At 34.9% G+C, this 26,673-nt stretch overlaps 1 protein-coding gene and 1 pseudogene across 3 annotated transcripts; both read right to left on the bottom strand.

The window, feature by feature from the left end:
* Nucleotides 1–391: 391 nt before the first annotated feature.
* LOC114273305 (glyceraldehyde-3-phosphate dehydrogenase, cytosolic-like) lies at nucleotides 392–18,732 on the bottom strand (annotated as a pseudogene). Its single transcript, XR_014328453.1, has 7 exons — nucleotides 18,565–18,732; nucleotides 18,419–18,479; nucleotides 18,246–18,343; nucleotides 17,841–17,983; nucleotides 17,654–17,737; nucleotides 839–929; nucleotides 392–723 (listed from the first exon to the last, which is right to left on the bottom strand). The product of XR_014328453.1 is annotated as a glyceraldehyde-3-phosphate dehydrogenase, cytosolic-like (transcript).
* Nucleotides 18,733–18,908: 176 nt separating this feature from the next.
* On the bottom strand, nucleotides 18,909–26,190 carry LOC114273308 (trihelix transcription factor GT-4). 2 transcript variants are annotated; one of them, XM_082867627.1, is made up of 7 exons: nucleotides 25,251–26,190; nucleotides 23,386–23,424; nucleotides 21,383–21,514; nucleotides 20,490–20,601; nucleotides 20,374–20,414; nucleotides 20,066–20,259; nucleotides 18,909–19,638 (listed from the first exon to the last, which is right to left on the bottom strand). In XM_082867627.1, exons 1-7 carry the CDS (start codon nucleotides 25,813–25,815, stop codon nucleotides 19,465–19,467), a joined length of 1,257 nt encoding a protein of 418 aa, XP_082723753.1. In that variant the 5' UTR covers nucleotides 25,816–26,190; the 3' UTR covers nucleotides 18,909–19,464. The 2 variants fall into 2 exon arrangements, with proteins under 2 accessions (XP_082723753.1, XP_082723752.1); XM_082867626.1 differs by having other exon boundaries at nucleotides 20,374–20,601.
* Nucleotides 26,191–26,673: the final 483 nt, after the last annotated feature.

Genomic DNA, 26,673 nt, shown 5'->3' with positions numbered 1-26,673 from the left:
AATAAGATAATAAGATAAAATATTATATTTAAATAATTATTATTTTATTTTATTTTTCCATAAAAATTTTAAAAAAAAAATAAAAAAAGTCAATCGCAACGGGCTTTTACTTAAAAAAATCCCAATTCAAAAAAAAAAACTAGTTAAGAAAGTTACCAAATGATAACTCAAGCAATTATGCCAATCTACGTGGTTCTCAAAAAAACACAAAAAACAGAAAAACCTACCAAATCTATGGAAGGTACATACTACTGTTACATTGTTACCACTGCTGCAACATTCAGTCTGGAGCAATGCTATGCAAAGGAAATGATATGAAATTTATGTAAAGAGCAATTAGAAAATAAACTCGAAAAGATAAAGCAAAGCAGGAAAATACCATATGGAAAAATTTTCAAGCAAAAAAGTGAAAGGAAAAGCCTTCATTATTACTAAAAACCTCAGGTTTGGATTCGCACCAACATAGAAATAATGGCAGAATCTGAATTTGCACTAAACAAAACATGGGGCAATTTTTATTTTGAAACCCCAAAAAAAAGGCAAGAAGACATCACTCTTTAACTTCTGTGTCAAATATTGGTATATTGTTTGAACAGCAAAATTATTCCAAACTGAACTCCCTAACCATGGAACAGTACTAGTCTTCATGGTATGCCCGGGATCAGTGCCAAAGAAGCTCATTAAGCAGAGGCCATGTGTCGAATCAAGTCAATCACCCGGTTGCTGCAACAGATAAACAAATGTTAGAAATTATGGACAAAAGGGTATCTCCACACATCCCCCTCACATAATTAAAACTAAAACAAACAAATGAGATATTTCTCCTGAAAGTACTAACCTGTAACCCCATTCGTTGTCATACCAAGAGACAAGCTTCACAAAGTTCTATATTCAATGCAATACCAGCCTTGGCATCAAAAATGCTGGACCTGCCAAAAGATTAATTTACAAAGTGAATTGCATTATTCAATTGCAGCAACAAGAGACAAGCTTCACAAAGTTCTCATTCAATGCAATACCAGCCTTGGCATAAAAAATGCTGGACCTGCCAAAAGATTAATTTACAAAGTGAATTGCATTATTCAATTGCAGCAACAATAAATAAAAAAAAAAAGAAGAAGAGAGAAAAAAATAATTACATATTCCAACCATATAAAAAGATAGTTATGGATGAGTTGACAAGAAATATTCAAGATGACATGCCATGGTGTATGCTTTTTGCAGATGATATCGTGCTAGAGGATGAGACTAGAGAATGAGTTAACACAAAATTAAAAATTTGGAGAAAAGCTCTTGAATCTAAAGGTTTGGATTCCGTATAAGCAAGACTAAGACAGAATATATGGAGTTTAAATTTAGTAATAGTCACAATAAAAGTAAAGGAGAAAAGTAAAGGAGAAGTGAAGATTGAGAACCAAAAACTGCTTAAGAGTAAACATTTTCGTTATTTAGGGTCGATTATCACAACGGGGGAGATTGATGCATAGGATTAAAGCAGGATGGTGTAATTGGGGAAGTACATCTGGGATACTGTGCAATAAACGAATAACGGCTATTAGACCAGCAATGTATGTGACGGAGTGTTGGGCAACCAAGAAACAACATGTAAGTAAAATGAGTGTGGCTGAGATAAGGATGCTAAAGTGGATGTGTAGCAAAACTAGACAAGACAAAATTACAAATGAGTGTATTCTAGAATAGGTAGGAGTAGCACTGATAGAAAATAAATTGAGAGAGAATTGATTGAGATAATTTGGTCATATTCAACGAAAACCAACAAAAGTAATAGTGAAGAAATGCGATACTGTAATGGTAGATGGAAGTGTTAGGGGACGGAGTAGGCCTAGATTAACGTTGGCTAGCGTTGTAATAGAGTGATGTTCCGCATTCAAACAATACACAACTTTTAAATAAAATATTCGATATTTTCAGAATAAACATTTTGTACAAATTTCAGAATAGTTTCACCAAATATTCAAATAATTTTCATAATAATATTCAATATTGTTTTATACTTGACCCATATTTTATTTTAAAACATGAAGGCTATAAATAAATATTTATGATTTTAAACGATTCGATAGGAATAAAAATGAACCAACAGTGATAGAGGGTTACTTACCTCAAACGCTTAAAAATAATATTCCAACACCAACTCCAAACACTCAGCTCCACCACTTTAATCACACAAACCTAATAAACAAAACCTCAAATAAATTAATATTTTTACGTGTTACATACACCCACAAAAGCCCCACCATATTAGATTAATGTATTGCTTTAATATCCAAATGATCAAAACCATTCAACCCAACTTTGTAGCCAAACATGATACAAAACTCCATTGTTTCTATTACCCACCCAAAGTTACACTTACAAATTGCACCCAATTCTCAAAACTTAAGTAGGCACCTATAGATCTTCTAAACCCCCTTAATGCATTGATTGTTAAATTCCTCAACATAAACTTAATAATTAACAGTAAAGATAGATTTTTCCTTAACCAATGGATGTCCCAAAATCACCAATGTGCTGCCTCCAATCCCTATTGCAGCCTCACTTGAACCTCTCTTCTCTTTTTCTTTTCTTTTTTCTTTTATCTTCTCAAACCCTAGCCGCCTATAGAGCAATTCCCAGCCTCTGTTTTGTTTGTTTCCCAAGACTTAAAGCCACAGTAGGTGAGCTTATTAATCTAATTTCTCAAAGTTACAAAATTACTCATCTAAGTAATAGAAAATATAATGTTATCTCATAACTAATTCTTTGATATTAATAAATGACCCATATAAATTAATTTAATTACTAATCTATCTAATAAAATAATCCTACACACAACTTGGGTTTTACATTCTTCCCCTCTTAAAAGAAATTTCATCCTCAAAATTTGACATACCTGTAGTCTCAAAAAGTTGTGGATACTTTTTTGTCTCATTTCATCCTCAAGTTCCCAAGTAGCTTCTCTCTCCAAGTGATTGCTCCATTGAACCTTAACGTAGTGAAAGTTAGAGAAAAGAAAGGAAAATACGATAAAAATGAAAAGCGAATTGAAATTCATCCTTTTGTAAATGAGAATTGAACACTTAGGTGATTTAGGAAACCTTAAATGAGTTTCTTAAGTGAAACTAATATTGTTAGGCTACAATTACTCACTTAAAAGTAGAGCAAGATTATTTTGAGTTAAAATTGGGCACTCATCCACCCAAAAAAATTGGGCACTTACGCTAATGAACTATTAGTTGCCCAAACTAATTAGTTTCTAGAACAAAAGAGAGCGCCATGGTGAAGGGCGGAGATAGTTAGGGAGAAACTTTCTTCCTGAGCGCTAAAAGGGAAAGTGAGAGAAAAGAAAAAGGGAATAGGGCGAAATTTTAAGCAAATTGAAATTCATCCTTTTGGAATTCAAAATTGAACACATAGGTGATTTAGAAAGAGAGATCGATGGAGAAGGGCGGAGTGAGTTGGACGGGAAAAAAAAATTAAAGCGAATTGAAATTCAACCTTTTGTAAATGAAAATTGAATACTTAGGTGATTTTGGAAACCTTAAATAAGTTTCTTAAGTGAAACTAATCTTGTTAAGCTACAATTACCCACTTGGAAGGAGAGCAACATTAGTTTGAGTTAAAATTGGCCACTTAAGCTAATGAAACTATTAGTTGCCCAAACTAATTAATTTCTAGAACAAAAGAGAGCACCATGGAGAAGAGCGGAGAGAGTTAGAGAAAAACTTTCTTCTTGAGTGGTAGAAGAGAAAATTAAAGAAAAGAAAGGGAAATACGATAAAAACGAAAGCGAATTGAAATTCATCCTTTTGTGAATTAGAATTGAACACTTAGGTGATTTAGGAAGCCTTAAATGGGTTTCTTAAAGGAAACTAATATCGTTAAGCTACAATTACTCACTTGGAAGTAGAGCAAGATTAGTTTGAGTTAAAATTGGCCAATTAAGCTATTGAAACTATTAGCTGCCCAAACTAATTAGTTTCTAGAACAAAAGAAAACGCCATGGAGAAGAGCGGAGTGAGTTAGAGAGAAACTTTCTTCCTGAACGCTAAAAGAGAAAGTTAGAGAAAAGAAAGGGGAATAGGACGAAAATTTAAGCGAATTGAAATTCATCCTTTTGGACTTTAGAATTGAACACATAGGTGATTTAGAAAGCATGAAATGAGTTCCTTAAGTTAAAGTAATATCGTCAAGCTACAATTACTCAGCAAAATCTCCTCCTTGAAAGCTAACCAAGATTAGTTTGAGTTGAACTTGGCCACTTAAGCTGATTAAACTAATAATTGCCTAAGCTAATTAGTTAGTGGAACAGAAGAAAGAAGGACGGAGAAGGACAGCCAGATTTAGAAACTTTCTTCTTGAGTGGCAGAGGAGAAAGTTAGAGAAAAGAAAGGAAAACACGATAAAAATGAAAGCGAATTGAAATTCATCATTTTGTAAATGAGAATTGAATACTTCGGTGATTTAGGAAACCTTAAATGAGTTTCTTAAGTGAAACTAATATCGTTAAGCTACAATTACTCACTTTGAAGTAGAGCAAGATTAGTTTGAGTTATAATTGGCCACTTAAGCTAATGAAACTATTAGTTGCCCAAACTAATTAGTTTCTAGAACAAAAGAGAGCGGCATGGAGAAGGGCGAAGAAAGTTAGGGAGAAACTTTCTTCCTGAGCGCTAAAAGAGACAGAGAGTAAAGAAAAGGGGAATAAGGCAAAATTTTAGGTGAATTGAAATTCATCCATTTGGACTTGAGAATTGTACGCATAGGTGATTTAGAAAACATGAAATGAGTTCCCTAAGTTAAAGTAATATCAAGTGATTCTACTACCAGCCAACCCTTAGATTATTACTGCTTTTGTAGAACCTCCTGCCAAAAGCATTAATACAGTGACAGTTAAGGAAATTATTCCTATTTTAAAACAGAATAATTATACTAATCTTTTCTGTCAAACTATGGGAAAACAGTTAACCAGAATTGAAGAAACAGTTGTTCATATTAAGGACACTTGTCATCTCCAACCTAAGACTCTAGATATTCAACCTGTGGCTTTTAAACCTACTCCTACAGTAACCAATTTTAATTTAAAACCTAAAAAAGATAATACAGAATTTATGGATACTCTATTAAACAAGATAAAAGATCTTCATATAGGAGAATCCTCACAAGTCAATATGTTATCCAGAAATCATTTTCACGAGATAGATGAAAATTATCAGAATTTGGAACCCCACCAAATATCTGAAATCCAGGCTAATTTCCAAAATGAACCCTCTTCTGTTAATAAAGTTCATTATGGAACAAATATAGATAGAACTGCTTATACTGCACCAAGCAGATATTATTATTCCAGACCTAGCCCTATGGATCTTCTTTATGAAGAAGATTTCCTCCATAGTCAGAAATCTTACCACAGTAGAACCCTTTATGAACGGAATATTGATGGTCTCACAGAATATCAAATATTTGAAGTCCTCCAGCACATGCTCATGTTTGCCACTGTGTGCAAACAAAATGAGAATACTGACCATCAAATAACTCGATTTATAGTCGGTGGCTTTACTGGGTTACTCAAAGGATGGTGGGATAATATTCTCACTACAGCACAAAATAATGAAATTTTAAATTCTACTCGTATAAAAACTGATCCAAACACCAGAGCTGAATCTACTGAGTAAGATGCTGTTTACACCTTGGTAAACACTATAGTTCTCCATTTCATTGGTGCTGTAACAGGCATTGAAGATCGAAGTAGAGAACTATTGCAGAAGTTAAGATGTCCATCTTTATCCCATTTTAGATGGTATAAGGATGTTTTCCTGATGAAAGTATATCGTAGAGCTGATGCTAATTCCGATCATTGGAAAGCCAAATTTATTGTTGGTCTTCCTACTCTTTTTGCTGAAAGGGTCAGAAAAAAGTAAAGAGATCGTCATAACCAATTGGCTATTCCATACAGCAGGTATACTTACGGTCAACTCGTAGGATTAATTACCGATGAAGGTCTTGCTTTATGCAATGATATTAAATTACAGCAACAGATGAAACACCAACATCTTACAAGAAAGAAAAAATTAAGTGAGTTTTGTGGACAATTCGCCTATGACACAAAATTACAGTATCCTTCCAAACACAAGAAACCTAAAATTGGAAAATCTTCAAAATATAATTCCAAAAAATCCAGAAAACATAAATATGTTAAAAATCCAATTCAACCACAAATACCTTCCAAAGGTAAACAAAAGTACTCCAGAAAGAAATCTAAATCCACAATTAAATGCTATAAGTGTGGACAGATAGGTCATTATGCTAATCGTTGTAGATCAAAACTACAACAGAAGCTTAATGAATTATCAATAGACAATGATATTCAGCAACAGATTCTTAGAATACTTTTTGATGAAGAAGATGAAATTGCAGCTTTATACTCCTCAGGAAGTGAGAATGAGTCTGATGACTCTCCAGAAATTTGTGAGTGTAAAAATCACATAAATCAGATATCTGATGAAGTCAACTATTGGAAAGCCATAGTTGAAATGAATGGACTTGATATTGGAGGACCCAGTATCAATGTTCTTACAGAAGAAGAACAGAAAATAATTAATATTGCTGATCATATTTCTAATCCAGAAATGAAGCTAAAATTCTTAAGAGTTATGTTTACAGCAACAAAAGAAGGAAGAAATACTTCCTCCACAACATTACAGTATGAAAGAAGTTTTTCAACGACTTCAACCCGTTACCGAAGAAAAACCTTTAACCATCCAGGATTTAGAAATGGAAGTAAATGCTTTAAAAATTGAAATTAAACATTTACAGACCTCTAATATTGCTATTAATTCTGAGATTAAAAAGATTAATAATAAAATATAGAATAAAGAAAAAACTACTACTTCAGAATCCATAACCATTCCAGAAACCAAAGAGCCTGATTATCTCATGCTCATGAATACTGTTACTTTCCAAAAATGGTATATTCGTATAACCTTTATGATAAAACCTGATGTTATCATAAAAGATGCCATTGCTCTTGTTGATAGTGGTGCGGATATGAATTGTATTCAGGAAGGATAAATTCCTATTAAATACTTTCATAAAACGACTCAATCACTTACAAGTGCAAGTGGAAATTCTTTATACATCCAGTATAAATTTCCAGAAGTTCTAATTTATAATAAAGGATTATGTGTCTTCCTACTTCTTTTGTTCTTATTAAGAATATGTCCCAAGTCATAATTCTTGGAACTCTATTTCTATGTTTATTAATGCCAATTTCTAAAATTGATTCCATTGGCATTCATACAACCTTAAATAATCAGCCGATTATTTTTGAGTTTATTACCGAACCTTATACAAACGAATTAGATCAAATACAAGATCTAGTAAATTTTAAAGAAAAACAACTTAATTTTCTACAAAAGGAAATTAGTTTTTTAACTACCGAACAAAGACTACACCAGTCATCTTTTCAACACAAAATTAAAACTCTCGAAAAAGAATTCCAGCATGAAATTTGCAGGGATGTTCCAAACGTGTTTTGGGACTGCAAGAAACACATAGTTTCTTTGCCTTATGAGCCAGGGTATGATGAGTGGAGAATCCCTACTCGCGCTCGCCCAAGTCAAATGAAAAAAGAGTATTTAGAACTCTGCAAAACAGAAATTAATACTCTCCCCCAGAAAAAACTCATTCGATCCAATCGATCTCCTTGGAGTTGTACAACCTTTTATGTAAACAAGAATGCAAAAATTGAGAGAGGTGTGCCAAGATTGGTCATCAATTATAAACCTCTCAATGAAGCCTTACAATGGATAAGGTATCCAGTTCCAAATAAAAAAGATCTTTTAGATCGTCTCCAGGATGCAATAATATTCTCAAAATTTGACATGAAATTAGGATATTGGCAAGTCCAAATCGCTGAAAAAGATCGATACAAAACTGCTTTTACAGTACCTTTTGGGCATTTTGAATGGAATGTAATGCCATTTGGCCTAAAAAATGCGCCATCTAAATTTCAGCATATTATGAATGACATTTTCAATCCTTATACAGAATTTTCTATTTGCTATATTGATGATGTTTTAATCTTTTCTTCATCCATCGACCAGCATATAAAACATCTTAACATTTTTAAGCATGTTATTATCAGAAATGAATTAGTAGTATCTGCATAAAAAATGCAACTTTTTCAGACAACAATAAGATTTTTAGGCCATAACATTCACAATGGTACTATTATTCCAATCAATCGGAGCATGGAATTTGCATCCAAATTTCCAGAAGAAACAAAAGACAACTCAATTACAGAGATTTTTAGGAAGTTTGAATTATATTCATGATTACTATCCTAATCTTGCTACTGATGCAGCAATCTTGTATTCCCGACTTCGGAAAAATCCTCTACCATGGGGACCAGAACATACAGAAGCTGTTAAGAAAATAAAGGCTAGAGATAAAACTCTTCCTTGTTTATCTTTACCCAATCTAGGATGGAAGAAAATTGTTGAAACAGATACCTCTAACATTAGTTTTGGTGGCATACTTAAACAATTTAATCCCACTAGAAAAAAGGAAGAACTTTTAAGATTTCATTCTGGTATTTGGCATACAGCTGCCAAAAATTATCCAACTATTAAAAAAGAATGTTTAGCCATTATTAAATGTGTGCTAAAATTTCAGGATGATTTATTAAATCAACATTTTCTAATCCGCGTTGATTGTTCTGCAGCTAAACAAATTTTCAAAAAAGATGTTGAAAATCTTGCCCAAAAACAAATTTTTGCCGCATGGCAGGGCCAACTTTCCGTATTTGATTTCGATATTGAATATATCAAAGGAGAACACAATTCTCTTCCCGACTTTCTAACCCGTGAATATTTGCAGGGTCTTAATGCAGAATAGGGGTCGAGGCTCCGGCCGACGGGGTCGCGGTAGGGGCAATCCCTACACTACAGACTTTCCAGGGCTTCATGCCTATTCTAGTAAAAAAGGGGAATCTAGTCATTCAGCTAAAGATGTCCTCCTAGCTCCAGACACATCTTATTTCCAGAATACTATTCGAGAGGAAACAATCTTCTACATTAATACAGAAGATATCCAGTGGATGAGTGATCCCTGGGAAATTAAAAGGTGGTACTTGACTACTCAAAATTCTCCACCGCACTTTGACCAATACAGATACATTTTTGAGCAAATTCTTACCGAACTTGCGTCAATTTATTTCAAGCATACATTGGCTGAGCCCAATCGTACTGCTAGTCCAATTAATTACAGCAAAGCCACTATCCAGCAAATCTTGCCTATGCAGGCCTGGGGCTTACACCCCCATGTTACCCGTACCATTAACATCCGCAATAAGGAGTTACATTGATGCTTTCACTCAAGCATTTTATTACATGAATCCCCCACGGAGCCATTCATGGTTTTTCCGTGTTCTTCCCGATATTCTCAAAAACAATCTCCCATACTAAGGGTTGGCTGGTAGTAGAATCACTAGGAAGTAATTCTAAAGATTTTGTAGGAGGATGTACTGATGTAATAATATTACCATCAGTAGTTACCCAATTTTTCTGGATATTTTCTAAAACATTTATTTGTGAATTTGATATATTACCACTTTCCACATACCATAATGGAAAAGGTTGAAGTTTTTGGTTTTCTTCCAAGTATTTATAGTACTGGATTTTGATTTTAGTTAATTGTTCTGGAGTGTGATTTGCAAAATACCATTCTCTAAATTTTGCATGTTTTTCCTGGTAGAAATCCTGATTTAGGATTTTCCTGTTTTCACTTCCTGGACTAAAATCCATTAAACTTCAAAATTCATGGGTTCGTTTGGTTTGTATTTCTGAAATAATTTTGGAAAATTTTCTCTACAAATAAGTTTTTAAAAGTAATCAAACCAAACAAATTTTTCTAAAAAAATTTCTCAAAACTTGTAAACCAAACAGGTTTTCCAAACAAATCTCTCTCACACACATCAAATCAATCACTTTTTTCAAAACTCTCTCAAAATAATTTTCCAAAACATCTTTTGAAAAAAACTAAACCAAACAACTTTTCGTACTTTTTATCTCTAAAACACATCTCTTAAACACAAACCAAACATACCCCATATCACTGGCAGTAGAACTATAAGGTCCTTTGCTACTGGATTCCCTAGGTTCATAAATATCATGTGGGATTCTAGTAGTTAAAAATTGTAATCCTTGGACTACTGGATCCATAGGGTCAACATGATCTGGATTACTTGGTGGTCTGAATGGCATACCTTGTATGACAGACTCTACTGGTTCAGCACTAGAGTGTCTGGTTGACCCAGGAAAGTCTACCCTATATGCTTCTCTAAAAGGAGTAGATCTGATACTAGCAGTTGACATACTTCTAGATAATTGCCTTTGAGGTCTTTGGAAACTATGGTAAACATTACCTCCTTCTGTCTGTATAACATCATCCAAATTGTGGCGAACAATTGGTCTAGGAGGAACAGCATAAGTTATTTGCCATTTTTTTGGAAAAGTAATTTTTTCCCATTCGATCATTTTAGGGACAGCAACTTGATCACTGTAAAGATTGGTGTCAATAAGCACTGTGTGACCTTGATCACTCTGCTTTCTAATATAAGGATTTAAAGTTGACAAAACCTTTAAATAAATTCTGGATATTACTGTAAAAGGTGGTGATCTTGGAAGATACTCATAACCATGAGATAAGATTCTCAGTTCTAAAACCTTAGATAAGTTTTGATCTGACAGGGCTACACTCAGATTGGGATATATGTCAAAATATACTGGACCATGAGCTAGACTGGTTTCTATTGCTCCCATGAGCAAAGCTCTCCAATTGGTACATCTACCATCTCGTAGTGTACACTGGATACTGGTATTTTGACCTAAAAGAGTCAGAGGCTTAAAAGCAACCTGGACAAGTCCTATATGGACATATTTGTATTTCTCGAAGAAAGGATAAAGATCCTGAAGTTGTATTAAATACATAAGTTCATCATTATTCTGGACTGATGCTGCATGTTCAAAAGTTTTAATGATTCTTCTACGGGAGAAATCAAGCTTACCTATCTTATAGATGGTATCTGGTTTTACTTTAGGTATGGTCCACTTATCAAAGTGCCTCCTTGACATCTTGATAAACAACTAATTCTCTGGCTTCTGATGTAGAAGCGACTGTATTGGCCACTGTGTTGGCTACTGTAGATGTAACATCTTCTGTAGGAGCGGTAGACATAGAGTTGTATGATGACCATAAATGTATAATTAAAATACAATAAAACTAACTATAATTAACATTAAACTTGGCTCTGATACCAATAATGGTGCTTGAAACAGGGTAAAGCTAGCACGTCTGTCAACGGCTTACGAGAATGACCTAACCGCAATCACTGCTACCGGTCCGACTCTACGCGACTGGGATGACATCCCACTAACTCTAGAACTGCACTACCCATCATTAAGCACAAACCCAAGAATATTATTAACCATAGTTTTATTTTATTTTATCCTAATTATCACATCTATGGCCTCATGGTCTACTGTGCTGGAGGGGGAGGCCTAACGGCCGTAGCCAAGAGGCAGATTTGGTCCTGGATTTGCAATTGGACTTGGTTAATTAATCGCTCAGTTTCTTCTAACTGCTGGAGGCCCCACGGGTCATTAGGCCAAATAGATTAATAGTTTTTTATAAAATTATTTCTTCTTGCAATATGAAAAGCTAATATATCAAAAGTTTTTCCAAGCAAGGATAGTTTGAGTTAAACTTCGCCACTTAGGGTTATAAAACAATTACTCACCTAAGCTAATTAGTTTCTAGAACAAAAGAGAGAAGGAAGCAGGAGGACGGAGAGAGTTACAGAGAAACACCTTCCTTCTTGAGTGCTAGAAGAGAAGTTAGAGAAAAGAAACAAAAATAGGAGGAGATTCAAAGAGAATTCAAATTCAATTTTTGTGAAATTGAGAATTGAATACCTCGGTGATTTAGAAAATCTTAAATGAGGTGCTTATGTTAAACTAATATCGTTAACCTACAATTACTCAGAAAGTTCGCTATCTCAGTGGCTAAGCAAGATTAGTTTAAGTTAAACTTGACCACTTAAGCTTATGAAACAATTTGTTACCTAAGCTGATGAGTATGTAGAACAAAAGAGAGGAGGAAGGAGAGGGACGGAGAAAGTTACAAAGAAGCTTCCTTCTTCGGAGCTGGGAAAAAAAAAAGAAAAAAGAAGTTAGGACAAAGAAAGGGAAATATGAAGAAAATCGAAAGGAATTCAAATTCATCCTTTATGACTTCAGAATTGAACACTCAGTTGATTTAGAAAACCATAAATGAGGAACTTAACTTAAACGAGTATCGTTAAGTTACAATTGCTTAGAAAATTATGTATCTTGGAAGCTAAGCAAGATTAGTTTCAGTTAAACTCGGTCACTTAAGCTTATGAAAGAATTATTTACCAAGCCTAATTAGTTCTTAGAACAAAAGAGAGAAGGAAGGAGAGGGACGGAGGAAGTTACAGAGAAACTTTCTTCTTGAGAGCAAGAAGAGAAGGTCATGGAAAAGAAAGAGAAATTGGAAGAAAATCAACCGGAATTCAAATTCATCCTTTCGGACTTGACAATTGAACACTTAGGTGATTTAGAAAACCTTAAATGAGGCGTTTAAGTTATAAATTAATATCGTTGAACTACAATTACTCAGACAATTCTCTTCGTTAGAGGCTAAGGAAAATTAGCTTGATTTAAACTTGGCCACTTAGGTTGATAAAACAGTTAGTTACCTAAGCTAATTAGTTTCTATAACAAAAGGGAGAAGGAAGAAGATGGACAGAGAAAGATACAGATAAACTATATCTTCTTGAGAGCTAGAAGAGAAAGAGAAAAGAATGAGAAATAGAAAGGAAAAAAAAAAACAAAAAAGAATCAAAAGGAATTCAAATTCATCATTTTGGACGTGAGAATTGAACACTAAGGTGATTTAGAAAATATTTAATGGGTTGCTTAAGTTAAACTAACATGATTAAGCTATAGTTACACAGAAAATTCCCTTTCTTACAGGCTAAGCAAGATTAGTTTGAGTTAAACTTGGTCAATTATTAAGCTCACGAAACAATTAGTTACCTAAGCTAATTAGTTTCTAGAACAAAAGAAAGAAGGACAGAGAAAGTTACAGCGAAACTTTGTTCTTGAGAGCTAGAAGAGAGAGTTAGATAAAGGAAAGAGAAATAGGAAGAAAAACAAAGGAAATTCAACTTCATCCTTTTTTACTTGAGAATTGAACACTTATGTGATTTAAAAAACCTTAAATATCGTTAAGCTACAATTACACAGAAAATTCTCTTTCTTAGAGGCTAAGCGAGACTAGTCTGAGTTAAACTTAGCCACTTAAGCTTATGAAACAATTAGTTAGCTAAGCTGATTAGTTTCTAGAACGAAAGAGAGAAGGACCGAGAAAGTTATAGAAAAACTTTCTTCTTGAGAGCTAGAAGAGAAAGTTAGGAAAATGGAAGAGAAAGAGGAAGAAAATCAAAGGAAATTCAAATTCATCCTTTTGGGCTTGAGAATTAAAGACTTAGATGATTTAGAAAACCTTAAATGAGGTGCTTAAATTAAACTAATATCGTTAAACTAGAGTTACTCAGAAAATTCTCTTTATTAGAGGCTAAGCAAGATTAGTTTGAGTTTTACTTGGCCACTTAAGCTTATGAAACAATTAGTTGCCTAAGCAAATTAGTTCCTGGAACAAAAGAAAGAAGGAAGGCAAAGGACAAAGAAACTTCCAGATAAACTATCTTCTTGAGAGATAAAAGAGAAAGTCAGAGAAAAGAAAGAGAAATAGGAAGAAAATCAAAAGGAGTTCAAATTCAACCTTTTGGACTCGAGAATTGAACACTTAGGCGATTCAAGAACCTTGAATGAAGTTCTTATATTAAACTAATATCGTTGAGCTACAGTTACTCAGAAAATTCTCTTTCTTAGAGGCCAAGCAAGGATAGTTTGAGTTAAACTTCGCCACTTAGGGTTATGACACAATTACTCACCTAAGCTAATTAGTTTCTAGAACAAAAGAGAAAAGGAAGCAGAAGGACGGAGAGAGTTACAGAGAAACACCTTCCTTCTTGAGTGCTAGAAGAGAAGTTAGAGAAAAGAAACAGAAATAGGAGGAGATTCAAAGAGAATTCAAATTCAATTTTTGTGAAATTGAGAATTGAATACCTTGGTGATTTAGAAAATCTTAAATGAGGTGCTTATGTTAAACTAATATCGTTAACCTACAATTACTCAGAAAGTTCGCTATCTCAGTGGCTAAGTAAGATTAGCTTGAGTTAAACTTGACCACTTAAGCTTATGAAACAATTTGTTACCTAAGCTAATGAGTATGTAGAACAAAAGAGAGGAGGAAGGAGAGGGACGGAGAAAGTTACAGAGAAGCTTCCTTCTTCGGAGCTGGGGAAAAAAAAAAAAGAAAAAAGAAGTTAGGACAAAGAAAGGGAAATATGAAGAAAATCGAAAGGAATTCAAATTCATCCTTTATGACTTCAGAATTGAACACTCAGTTAATTTAGAAAATCATAAATGAGGTACTTAACTTAAACGAATATCGTTAAGTTACAATTGCTTAGAAAATTATGAATCTTGGAAGCTAAGCAAGATTAGTTTCAGTTAAACTCGGTCACTTAAGCTTATGAAAGAATTATTTACCAAGCCTAATTAGTTCTTAGAACAAAAGAGAGAAGGAAAGAGAGGGACGGAGGAAGTTACAGAGAAACTTTCTTCTTGAGAGCAAGAAGAGAAGGTCATAAAAAAGAAAGAGAAATTGGAAGAAAATCAATAAATGACCCATATAAATTAATTTAATTACTAATCTATCTAATAAAATAATCTTACACACAACTTGGGTTTTACATTCTTCCCCTCTTAAAAGAAATTTCGTCCTCGAAATTTGACATACCTGTAGTCTCAAAAAGTTATGGATACTTTTTTGTCTCATTTCATCCTCAAGTTCCCAAATAGCTTCTCTCTCCAAGTGATTGCTCCATTGAACCTTAACGTAGTGGATGACTCGAAACCTACTCCTTCTTATCAACAATTCTTATAGGGTGTTCCTCATAGGTCAAATCCTCCTTAAACTGCAACGGTGCATGATCAATAACATAATTGGGATTTGGTATATACTTCCTCAACATCGAAACATGGAAGAAATTATGAACTCCAACTAGTGAAGGTGGTAGGGCAAGTCTGTAAGCTCTTCAATTTGATCTAAAACCTCAAATGGTCCAACAAATCTAAGACTCAATTTACCACGAACACCAAACCTCGTTACTCTTTTCATAGAAGACACCTTAAGGAACACATGGTCTCCAACCTCAAACACCAACCAATATTAAATTAGGACTAAACCCCAATCAATATTCCATCATCCAAATCCTAAGGGTAAAACAAAAAAAACTAAGCGCTAACCAAATCATCTATCATAATTTTATAACTATCAAATACCTCCAACATTAAAGTAGCAACAACTAGTCAAAACAACTTAAACAATGCACGGTTACAAACCATGCCAAATTATTCCAATACTAAAGACATAAAGGGAATAATAAATGCATAGACTAATATCAATCCTAAGCTCAACAAAACAAAAGAAGTCCAAACGACATGTCTAACACTATAGTAAATCCACGTCACCACCGTAGCCCCAACTAATCCTACAAAGGAAGCTCAACTGCGCTCAAACAGAACGCACCCAAGTTGCCAAGAGACAAAACGGGCCAGTATACGAGTACACTGGTATGAGTACAAGATTTAACACCCACGTGTCTACCAGACACAAACAAAAATATATTTAACACTTGTTACGGGACAAGACAAATAATTCCAACCGCACCAAGATGAATGGGTAGTTTCTCGAGATACAGTGGCATTTAGTTTCTTGTCCGTACACAACGAAATATAAATTAATTATAAAATAAAATAAAATAAATAAAAATAAAAATATGGTGGGTCAGCCCTACATAAAAAAATTAGTAAGACCCACCATCCTGCAAAAAAATAAAGTTAGTATCATTTAATCATAAGTAAATAGCTGAAGAAGTATAAAAATACACCGTTTTATACTTAAATAATTCGAATTGACCAAAACTCAAAGAACAAAAGTTGTACAGAATCAAATTTCTTAAAAGACAGCGCGAATGAATTTAACAGAAACTGAACAGGTTGAGAGAAAAACTTGATAGAAAAACCTAAACGGAATTCAATCGAAAAATCTGAAACTGAAAACGAACAAAAACTGCCCTAAGATGATTTTTTTAGAAAAAGTTCAAAACACGAAAAGTGTGCAGAATAATGTTTTACTTCAGTTTACGCGAAACCAATAAAAATGAACATGTTTCGTAGGTTAAAACAACCTTTAAAATCTGCATTACGAAAATGAATCAAACCGACAATAATCAAGATCATCCGATTATAGATTCTAATCGATCTTTTTAATAAAAAGCTAAAACACAAAAGTTGTCTAGAATCACGTATACATGTCTCTGCTCAAATTTCATAATTTATCGAGGTTGTTTACTATTTTTCAACATGAACAAATCAGTACAATTCACACTATAGAAATAAACTTATAATTAAATTCTTTGTACCTTAACTCCACAACTTTGCCCCTCCACTTCCGGCCTACACATATATCACATGTGCCTCCCGTATACCTAACACCGCTCCGAATCCAAACTTGCACGGGGATACCGTCCCGAGTTTGACTCACACTCCCCAGATGGTTAGCATATACGTACGCGCGTAAATCAAAGCACTCGTCTACTCATAAGAACGAGACAACAATATACATATACAAAACATCTCACTCATAAGAACAACATAACAATGCCAAGCCTAAAGCATTCAAATAAATCTCATAATTCTCATTTTTTTTTTATACACTCTCTCTCACCATCAATCAATCCATTAAGGGGATCTATAGGTGCCTACTTAAGTTTTGAGAATTGGGTGTAATGTGCAAGTGTAACTTTGGGTGGGTAATAGAAACAATAGAGTTTTGTATCATGGGTAAGGGTGTATTTGGCTACAAAGTTGGGTTGAATGGTTTAATCACTTGGATATTAAAGCAATGCATTAATCTTATATGGTGGAGCTTTTGTGGGTGTATGTAACACGTAAAAATATTAATTTATTTGAGGTTTTGTTTATTAGGTTTGTGCAGTTGAAGTGGTGGAGCTGGGTGTTTGGAGTTGGTGTTGGAATATTATTTCTAAAAAGCGTTTGGTGTAAGTAACCCTCTATCACTGTTGGTACATTTTTATTCCTATTGAATCGTTTAAAATTATAAGTATTTATTATATACTTAATTTGACTAACGAAATGGCCTTTGTTAGGGCCGCGTGGAGAAGAAGGATTCAGGTAGCCGACCCCATTTGATGGGACTTAAAGCTTGGCTTGGTTTGGTTATCGATATAAAAACATTCATATACAAACAAAGAGTTTCAAAGTATTGCACACTTGCCAAGGGACAGTTTTCCTTTTTTTTTTTTGGTACTTCAATCACAGAACAAATTATCTCAAAATGTCAAAAAAATAAAAAATGAATCAGCCATTGGGAAAAGTTATCCATTAAATATGATAAACAGTATACACCTCCTTACCTGCAATCACCAATAAAGTCGGTTGACACTACATCATCCTCAGTGTAACCAAGGATTCCCCTCAAACTACCCTCCGAAGCCTCCCTACAAAACAATTACAAACCAAAAGGGATCATGGATCACATAATCCATCTCAGTTAATTTGTTAAATTTTTTTTAAAGAAATTCTAGAGTAAATTATCCTTACTTGATAGCAGCTTTGATCTCATCATAGGAAGCCTTCTTCTCAATCCTCGCAGTTAGGTCAACCACTGAGACATCCACGGTGGGAACACGGAAAGCCATTCCAGTCAGCTTTCCATTTAGTGCAGGCAGAACTTTCCCCACAGCCTTCATGCACACACACACAAAAGGTCATGATAAAGAAAAAACATCACAATGCCTCGTACAAACAAAATATAGATAAAAATAAAATAATTAATAGAATTTTCTTTTTTTCTCTTTTTTATCATGTGTGCAACATTGAAATAAATATCCTACTCTACCGCCTATGCTATGTGATACCAAACATAGATATGCAAAGCATTCTGCCATCTACAAATTAATTAAATAAAACTGCAATTCATTCCATAGACACAAATCATCTGAATACCTTGGCAGCTCCAGTACTGCTAGGGATAATGTTGAAAGAGGCAGCTCTTCCACCTCTCCAGTCCTTCATTGATGGACCATCAACAGTCTTTTGTGTTGCTGAAAGGCATGAAATAATAAGATAAAAAAGTTCATTTTATCTAAAGAAAAAAGGACAATGAGTACTACTCACACCAGTAATTGAATGCACTGTGGTCATGAGGCCTTCGACAATGCCAAATTTGTCATTAATAACCTGTAGTGATTTATATGCAAGAAACATAAGATAGGCATTCCAGTCTTTTGTTATGATACAAACTGAAACCAAGTACAAAAGCAACCTTCGCCAATGGAGCAAGACAGTTGGTAGTGCAACTAGCGTTGGAAACAATATCAATATCTGATTTGTATTCCTTCTCATTGACACCCATAACAAACATAGGAGCATCCTTGCTCGGAGCAGAAATGACAACCTTCTTTGCGCCACCCTGGTAATCAAACAAAAAACGGGGCAATACTGATTAACATCAGCAGCACACCATACAGAGACTCCCGAGACTGGTTGCAGCACCCTTAATCAATGACTCTCTACATCACGTGTTTCTTCTATCCGATCCACTATATCAAGTTTTTTTTTTTTTTTTTTTAATTTTTGGGTAATCTATTGTATCAGCTTCTTTGAGAATTTTTTATTTTTGGCTCTTTTTTTATTTTGAGTAACTTTTTTTTAATTAGGAGAAAATTAGAAACCACTCCTCAACTTTTTTGATTAAGTTCTAATTCATTGAAAATTTGCTTGCAACTTTGATTTTTTTTTAATTTTAGAAGAATAAAAATATATAAAAAAAAAAATTTGTTGTAAATGGTCAATCTCAAAACCTTTAAAAGCCCTATAATATTTTCTCCTCTCCACAACTCTCTGTACGGTCTCTCATTCTCTGTTCTCTTCTCAGTTGCTGCCTCTTGTCACCACCTTCGCTGGCACTTCCTTGACCACCATCCACCAACATCTATTTCAATCATTCAAACCTCAGTGATCCAGATCTGAGTTGTTGTTAACCATTCACTGTTCAAACACACTGCTTCCATGCATTGCCAGCTTCACTGTTCTGCCGCCACTGCCCTTGTTGCTCCTCCTCCCTCTGTTGATCCAAATCTGCATCTATTTTCTCTCTATTTCTATATTCTCTAATGTAATATTAGCATAAGTGCAGCTACTGCCCAAAAAGCTACAATCATCGTCAAACAAACAGAGAACATAAAGCCAAAAAAACTGTTCTTGAACACAAAGAACGTATAATCAGTTCTTGAAGGTTAGAAACTGCCACTTTCTTATCCACACAACTCATTGTACGCAAAGGAATTACTCTTCCAATTTCCCAGACTTTTCTAGCTGCTACAGAGATCATACACACCTGATATTATTGTAAGGAAAAAAACAGAATATGAAAACTGACCCAAAAAAAATGCTCCACATGACATCATCTTAACCCTGTCTAAAGCATTACACTATTCTCATCAAAATCATTATCAATTTTCTCATAGGTAAGCTAGCAAGGCACAAGACCAAAGGATTGGCCTAATGGTACCTATGGTACAGCATAAAATATCATGGTCAATAAACAAAATTTCCATGAAATGAACTCAAGCATGGAAAATACAAGACACCCATCTAAGAGACCATATTGCATGTATTCACAATGCTATCACTCAGATGGTAATGGAATTTACACTAGCTTGTTTTGTGACCCCCCGGGGGGGGGGAGCCTAAAACCAATTTTAATATATGATTTTTAAGCACTTTATTCATAGATAACAAAGCTCTAGTCACCCAGAACTCACCCCCTGGTACATTCCACCAGGCCGGAGATCATCCAAATTATCAAAGGTTCTATAGCCATTTATCTCCCTCAAACCTGTAAAGCCATTACGTGAGAGAAAATCCCGAAATTCATCTTCAGTATACAGTGTTTTGTCTTCAGTTCGAACAGCCATTCGGTCAGAATCATCATAGAGGCATACTTTTATTGAGATTCCTACCATACAGAAACGAGAGGGAAAAATAAATAAAAAATAAAAGCTCACTTAACCAAGTCCTTGCTACCAAAGTTGCAGATATGTGTTAAAACTAAAAGGACGTCCATTTTTACCTTCATCAAGGTGAAGAGTGTAATTTCCCAAAGGCATGTTCCTGTCAAGACTCCGAATTACATTATCCTCATCTTCCAAGCAAAATGCCCGTTTAGTTCGTAAGCGAAAAGCAGACCTGATTGCCTCCTTGATTGCATCTGCAGTTCCATCAATACCAATCCTTCTAATGTGCTCACCCCACTTGACTGTTATGACCCTCCCACCATAGGCAGAGTGGCCCTCACCACCTGCCATGAAAATAAAAAAATAAAAAGAAACATCATGCTTCAAACTGAAATAAGTGAGAAGATGAATCAAGTCAAAGGCATAATGATCACTATGCATACAGGTAAAGGCTTAGAAGCTCCAGCAATGAAAGTGTACCATTAGATGTTTGCAAGGCACACAAAAAACAGTTTTGCTACCGAACCCTTACTAAACTACCGGATATTTTACACACCACACACATGGGTTTGGTGTGTAAAACATTCAGTAGTTTTGAAGCAATGCCTATCTTTTTCCCACAAAAAATAGTGACCCAAAAATCCAAAATGTATGTGTCTTAAATAAAACTATTAAATACACTTTCCACTAGCCACTAAAGTCATTCTTTTTCCCCCAAAAAAAAAAAAAAATTGATACTTTGCCAGAAAATGTACATTAAGGCCTCGTTTGGCAAGAGGCTATTTTAGCCAATTAGCCAAAAAGTTACTAAATTAGCCAAAAAGCCAACAACCCATACCAAAAAGTCAAAGATTCTCTTTTCTCTCTACTTTTTGCACATCTTTTCGCAATTAGCCAAAAAGTCATCCCAAACATACAAGTTTCTTTTACCTACCTTTTTAGCCAAATAGCCAAAAAGTTACTAAATTAGCCTGTTCCCAAACGAGGCCTAAGAAGAATGAGTATTTTTTCAAACATACTATGTCAGAAAATGTAAAATGATTGAACATCACCACCAAAATTTGACAGATACCATTTCTACTTATCAAAAAAAGAAGAAGAAAAAAAAAAGAATTAGATAGACACCATTTACAGGGGTTTCTCTCCAGTTCCAAGGGGGCACTCCACTGGCTGCAACTGCATCAGCAGCAGTAATGGCAAGAGGGTCACCATCATGATCCAAAGGTCTTTCGAGGTTGACCGTTGACTGGCCACCAGCTGAACACAGAGCACAAGCATGTTTAGAAATTCAAGCCAGAAAAAAGTTTTAGAACGGCATGTACCAATAGCACAGCATACCTAGTCCCTCCTAACATAATTGAAACCTCACATATGAATTAGAAATTGCCAAGGAAATGACGTAACATATCTACTATAGAAACTATGATGTTAAAGCCAATCTTTTCAAACTGATAAGTCACGTAGAACATGTCAACTTAGGCCTTTCTACAAACAAACCATCTAGTTCTTGTTCTCAATATTCATAGCCATCATCAACCTTTGGTGTGGTTGAGTGTTCTAGTCACTCTCCGCACAACAAAAGCTTTCAGTAATTTGAAACAGTACAGTCTAGTAAAAAAACCTACTACTTTTTTATATATTTCTTCCTTTTTTTTCTCCAATAGCTTGTCTTAATTGTTTTGTCTCTTTTTGTTATTCAGTTCTCTCAGGAATTTGCCACCAATTTTTCAATGGAATCATCTGACTAGGGCCAACATCAAATTTTCATGTTCAGCGTCTTTGTGAAACTTTAAAGTCTTAAAGTCCCCTTTAAGGTACACAGAGGAGAAATAAGAAGAGAGGAGAAAGAAGAGAAATAAGATACACAGACAGAGATAGAGAATACAGCACAGAGAACATAAGAGATTTGAGAGAAAAAAAAAAGTGACTTCCAATAGGGTGATAAGAAGAGAGAGATACATATTTTATATATATATATATACAGAGAGAGAGAGAGAGAGAGAGAGAGAGAGAGAGAGAGGTGAGGACAGGAGAAAGAAGAGAGCCTAATCAAGACTCAAATCTGCATTTCATTCATATTTGAGAGCCTAATATTTGTTTTGCAGCAATCAAATCTACAAACCATATGAAAATCTTCTAAAACCACTCCGACCCAATGTAGTAACTTAAAAGGACTCAAATTCTATCAAATAAATCTATGCAAGTTCAGTAAGAATAAAATTACAATAATATTGTTTAAAGGACTCCGAAAAACACCAATAACAAGATATATCAAACAACACATTGTCATTTGTGACTCCTAGCCCAGATCAAGTATGCTGTATCAGCTTCCTGATGTATTTCAGACAAAGGGACTGCATATGAGCTCTATAAAAGGGTCAAGAGATCTACAGCTGTGCAGAAGGTATATGAAGCCACCATTTGAACTAATGAAATTAATGGACCCAAACCCAACACCAAACATTATCAAAATCATATTTTTCCCTCCAAATATTGAGAAATTTAATTTTGGATCTCAATTAACTCCAGAACTGAAAATTAATGCATGCAATGCACTCTACAAATTGAGCAGTAAAATGGAGAAAACCTCTTGAAACACAAGGTTAGTACCTGATAAGAAGTTTCCCAAAAAATGACTGAATTCAGCTAGACATTTTGACAACACAAGGTGTAAACTTGACACTGATGTTGACCAGTTGAATACCAATTTACACAAAGAAATTGAAAAATTGTGTGATCATTATGAGCAAAGCCATCAAAGTGCAGTGCAAAGGGGGAAAAATAGCATCAGATATAACTAAATCTAAAACAATTTGAATTTAGCTCAAGGGCAAATTTCATGTTACCAGCTTGTGGTTTGGTGCATGTGGACATGCCTTGTCATTTGGAAATAAGCACACAACCCACATGTGGTTTGTGAACTAAAGCGCACCATTAAGCCTATTAATGGCTTAAGAGAGAGAAAAAATTAAATACCCTTGCAAAGGTTTTTTTTTCACCAGGAGGAGAAAAGAAAATCATTTTGAAGCTAAAAAAATAAATGAGATTGCACTCTTAACTTGACAAAAAATAAATTAAAAATACCAAATGTACTGAAATCAATGATAAGTCAATTTGCAGCAAAGTACCTTCTACTGGTCCAAATGGGATATTGCCATCCTCCAGGCCTGAGAAAGAGTAACAAATAAATCATTAACTAGAACTAATACTGATGATGACTTTGCAGGAGAGGTACAGGTCCAAATAAAGATAATTGTAAGTAATATCTTTAAACACAAAAGAAAGCACCCTTTCACAACATATTTCCATAACAGAAAGCAAAAAATAGAAATGTCAACATAAACAACCAACTTCACATGTATGGTAATAGTAACAAAATCTCATGAAACTCATGCTGCTAGAATTGGCAAAAGTCAAAACAGGAAGTAGTGTCACCCAAAAGGTATTTAGGCATAATTAAACACACATAGATATATAAGTTTATAGTCAAGGAACAGTGAAACCCTCCATTTGGTTACGATGACATTTATGGCAGGAAGTGAAAAATATGCTTCATTAAAGCTTTGTTCGGTTCAAGGATTTGTTGAGGGAAATGAGAAAGAAAATGAAGGAGAGAAGCTACATTCTTTGCTTCTGTTTGGATGGTCAAAGACAATGAATGGGCATTTCTCAAAAAAACAAAAAAGAAATCATTTGTTTGTTTAGTTAACCAAAAAAAGATTAACAAGGAATTTCATTTCCTTTTCTTTTCCCTCATTAAATCCTACATGCAATCATAGCTGTACAAATTAGGAGTGAGCATGGTCCAATTTGGATTGGTTTGGGATGAAACCAGAACCAATCCATTGTTTATTGTTCCATAAAAATTGGAACCAAACCAAACCATTTAAACACGGTTCAATTCAGTTCAGTTCAGTTTGGAACCACAATTTCACATAATCTATTCACAAGAAAAACCATATAACATTTGCAAAAACAATTCAACATATCATAAATTTTAAAATTAATAATAACATGCCCATCAAACAAATTACTCTCATAATTTTGACCAGTTAAGCAAAAACATAACATTAAGCAAATATTGTTCAACATTAATCTGTCATGATTTTTCCAAACATTAACTTTCAAAGTATAAAGATGCACATTATTTTATCATTAACTTAAACAAACATAATATCTAACTCCAGTTCAGTTCAAATCCGAAATCATGAACCTAAATCCGGAACCAATCTGCAGAGACCCATTTCCCAATTTTCCAAACCAGAACCAAACCACGAATTAAAAAACAAACCAAACCTACCAAATTGGTCTAGACCAATTCGGTTTGCAAATTTTTCAGTTTCTTTACTCAGCCATAGTAAAAATTGAGTCATCCAAGAAGAAAATATATATGGTACATACCTCATATGCCCCTTAGTTACGATGAGGTCTTTGTTTTGGTTATGACCTATTGGGATGTTAGTTACAACTTGGTTATACACATTGTGGGATTAGTTATGACTCATTGTGATGTGGGTTACGACATTATTTTGGTTATGACCTAAAAGCTTTTGGTTATAGCTCGTGCGATTTGGTTATAAGTTTTTTTTTCTTTAGGACTCCCATAGAATTGAGTTATGACATTTGTGGTGATCAACTACACAAATGTCATAACTTGCATACCATATTGCATTACCCATCCAAAGAAACATAAGCTAATGCAATTCATGGAAATGAAAGTCAAGACAAAGAAAAGAACTACCCAACAAAGAAATTGCCGGCATTGTTTGATTAGCACATTGGACGCTGGTTTATCGCTTTCTGAAACAACATTCCCCCCCCCCCCCCTTTTTCCCATCGAAAAAACCTAAGAAGTAACTACAGAAATGCTTATGAAGCAACAATATACACTTTATTCTAATTATAGTTCCCAATTCTAAAGTCTCAAACATCATAATTCATACTTACCCAAAACAAATTAAACCAGAAACATCACATTTAAGTAATTAATTACCTTTATCTGAAAACTGAATATACAAATCGACTTTCGAAGAGCTGGGGCTCTTGTAGGGACCATTCTTGCTCCTACCTCGAAGCAACTCCTCAAGCTCCTTGTAATACGACATTTTAGCGGAAGCACTGCTCCTATCTTGGTGCTTTGCCTTCTTGAATTCCTTCAACAAGTTCCTCCACTTATCAGTACACATAGTCGCCGATCGATCAAACCCTTTTTCCCTCATCTTCGCCGAGATCTGATCCCACAAATGCTTGTTCGATTTCGAAGTGTTGAAAAGCCCATCCACTTCTCTGCGAAAGCTGATCAGACTCCGAGTCTCTTCCTGAACCCATGTCTCCGCTCTCTTCTTCGGTGCTTTCACTTCGTGGTCTTCGCCACCACTGCTATCGCCCAGAATCATCTGCTGCTGCTGCTGTTGTTGTTGTTGTTGTTGTTGGAGATGGTGGTGATGAGGTGGCAGCTCGCCATTGGAGGAGACTTCGATCACCATATCTCTCTCTCCTCCTCCTCCTCCTCCTCCTTTGTAGAAATCAATTGGAAGAGGCTTCTCCGAGAGATACATCTCTCACACAAACCCTAGTTCCAAATATTGTCTCGTTTTCGGTTTAGTTACGAATTGACATTTACAGTGGAATATAGCAACATCAACGCTAGAGAGGGAGGGAGAGAGAGAGAGAGAGAGGGGTCTCTTCTTGCAGAAGCTAGGATTGTGGAATAAGAAGGGGAGTGACAGACATACACAACTGGGTAACTGATGGACACGTGGCAGTGGATAAAGCATGCTTTGGTTTGATAGATGTGGTGATAGCCGTTGATCCATTATAAGATGGTGTTACGTTGGTCATGGAAACGTTGACTCTTTTCGTGTACCGTCCGTCGATGAATTTGGTCCCAAAATGATGACATGCTCAACTTTCACACCAACTTTACCGTGTTCTTGCAATAATTTAGTTTTAACACTTTAATTTTAGGAGTACATTCACCTCCTCTGAGATTTTGAAATCGGTCCGACAGGAATTTTCGATCCCAATCCTGATTTAAGCGATTTTTTTTTGAAAAATATCCCCGACGGGGAGGTGACGGTATTTGAAAATCAATCTCCGATCTATCACGGGCCGGGAACGGTGATCAGTGTTTGATACCCGGCCCCGCCCCCGTCCCCGACCCCATTCCCAAATTTTCCCGAAGTGAAATTACTTTTATACCCTTTATATGTATATATATAATAAACCCCTTAATTATAATTTATATGCATATATATATATATATATAATATATGTGATCTCACTCTCTATTCCTTTTTTACTCTACTCTCTCTCTTAACTCTATCGTTCTCTCTTTCCCCGAGTCCCCGACCCTCTCTCTCTCTCCACTTCATCTCTCTCTATTCTATCCTTCCTCTCTCTCTTTCAGTAGATCG

The sequence above is a fragment of the Camellia sinensis genome, chromosome 4 (genome assembly GCF_055761805.1).
Source record: "Camellia sinensis isolate YWXY chromosome 4, ASM5576180v1, whole genome shotgun sequence".
Taxonomy (NCBI): Eukaryota; Viridiplantae; Streptophyta; class Magnoliopsida; order Ericales; family Theaceae; genus Camellia; species Camellia sinensis.
The sequence above is the reverse complement of the archived record's forward strand: the minus strand, read 5'-3'. Positions and strand labels throughout refer to the sequence as shown.

Bases quoted from the DNA above. Each gene is read 5' to 3' on its own strand.
- LOC114273308 (XM_082867626.1), bottom strand. From the start codon at position 25,815: ATGTATCTCTCGGAGAAGCCTCTTCCAATTGATTTCTACAAAGGAGGA. The intron at 20,260-20,373 runs GTAAAAATGGAC...TCTGTATGGTAG, and splicing joins CACTCTTCACCTTGATGAAG to GAATCTCAATAAAAGTATGC. The intron at 19,639-20,065 runs GTGAGTTCTGGG...CAATAATATCAG, and splicing joins CTGGTGGAATGTACCAGGGG to GTGTGTATGATCTCTGTAGC.